The sequence below is a fragment of the Emiliania huxleyi genome, assembly GCF_000372725.1.
Source record: "Emiliania huxleyi CCMP1516 unplaced genomic scaffold EMIHUscaffold_9456, whole genome shotgun sequence".
NCBI lineage: Eukaryota > Haptophyta > Isochrysidales > Noelaerhabdaceae > Emiliania > Emiliania huxleyi.
In genome coordinates, this window is record NW_005194978.1 from 1 (window position 1) to 1,178 (window position 1,178).

General features: G+C 57.4%; 1 protein-coding gene across 1 annotated transcript; it reads left to right on the forward strand.

Moving 5' to 3' along the window:
• Positions 1-849: 849 nt before the first annotated feature.
• On the forward strand, positions 850-1,128 carry EMIHUDRAFT_78831 (hypothetical protein; the record flags this gene model as incomplete). Its single annotated transcript, XM_005756826.1, has 1 exon — positions 850-1,128. A coding segment is annotated over one exon (279 nt), but the record flags the coding sequence as incomplete, so codon positions are not given.
• Positions 1,129-1,178: the final 50 nt, after the last annotated feature.

Below are 1,178 nucleotides of genomic sequence, written 5' to 3' on the forward strand. Positions count from 1 at the left end.
CCCATCCCTCCCTTGGGTAGGTCGGTTTCGTTACATTCACCAGTCACAGAAGGAGGACTGTTAACAGGAATGAAAGAAAGAAAACAGACAGTGCAAGGGAGGGATGGGAGGACGGCACGCCGCCATGCCGAGCCCAAATCAGAAAGAAAGAAAGAAAGGAGCGGGGAGGGAGGGATGGCCGAAAATCACTGTGAAAGTCGTGATTTCTTGTTGGTTTTCAAAAATCTCTCTCTCCCACACAGGGATTTTAAATGATTTTTTTGCTCGAGGGTTCCTCCGGCTCCTGCTCTCGGTTTTCAAAAATCTCTTCTACTCGTGGTATTGCTAAAAATCTCTCTCGCTCGCGCCAAAACGCCCTACCTAACTTCCGTGTGAGTGAGTATTCTTGATACGAAACCACGACGACACACACGACAGTCGGACTCGTATCGGTTGCCTCTCCATGTACCATGAACGGCGGAGCTCTTCTCGCGCCCACACCACACCTGGCTCCAACGTGGACACGCCCATAGCTGGGGACACTACTAGGTCACGCATGGCATCAGAAGTTTTATCTCTGGGCCCGTGGGGCGTGGGCCCCCCCGAAAGGCATCTCTAGCAGCTTCGTTACGCATGCGCCCTCCCCTCCTGGGCGCATGCGCCTCACATCTCGCCAGAGCATAAGCTCTTGGTGTGCCACGAGACGAGTTTTTCGCCATCGCCACACACACACACTCACCTAACTTCCCCCGGCCACCGCAGCCGCGCGAAAAAAGAGAAAACCCGTTCCCACCAGGCCAAACTGGACGCCCTCGAGGTTCACTCGGCTGGGGCTTCCAGACAGCGTGCTGGCAGTTCTCGCTACGCAACATGCTTTTCCACCTCTTCACCCTGTCGTTCACGCCGACGAGCGTGCCAACAATCACTATCGCACCCGGCGTCAAAATGCCGCTCGCGGGAGTCGGCACGTGGCAGTACAACGCGACGGTCGCAGAGAGAGTAGTGGCAGAGGCCCTTGGCCTGGGCTATCGGCACGTCGATACGGCACTGAATTACCACAATCAGGATGGCGTTGGCCGAGCCATCGCCGCCGCCATCGACGGCAGCCGCCTCACGCGCCGCGACCTCTTCTTGGTTTCCAAGATCCCAGGCGGCCTCAACCACTCAGCTGCTTCGGCCGCGCTCGAGACCTCCCTCGC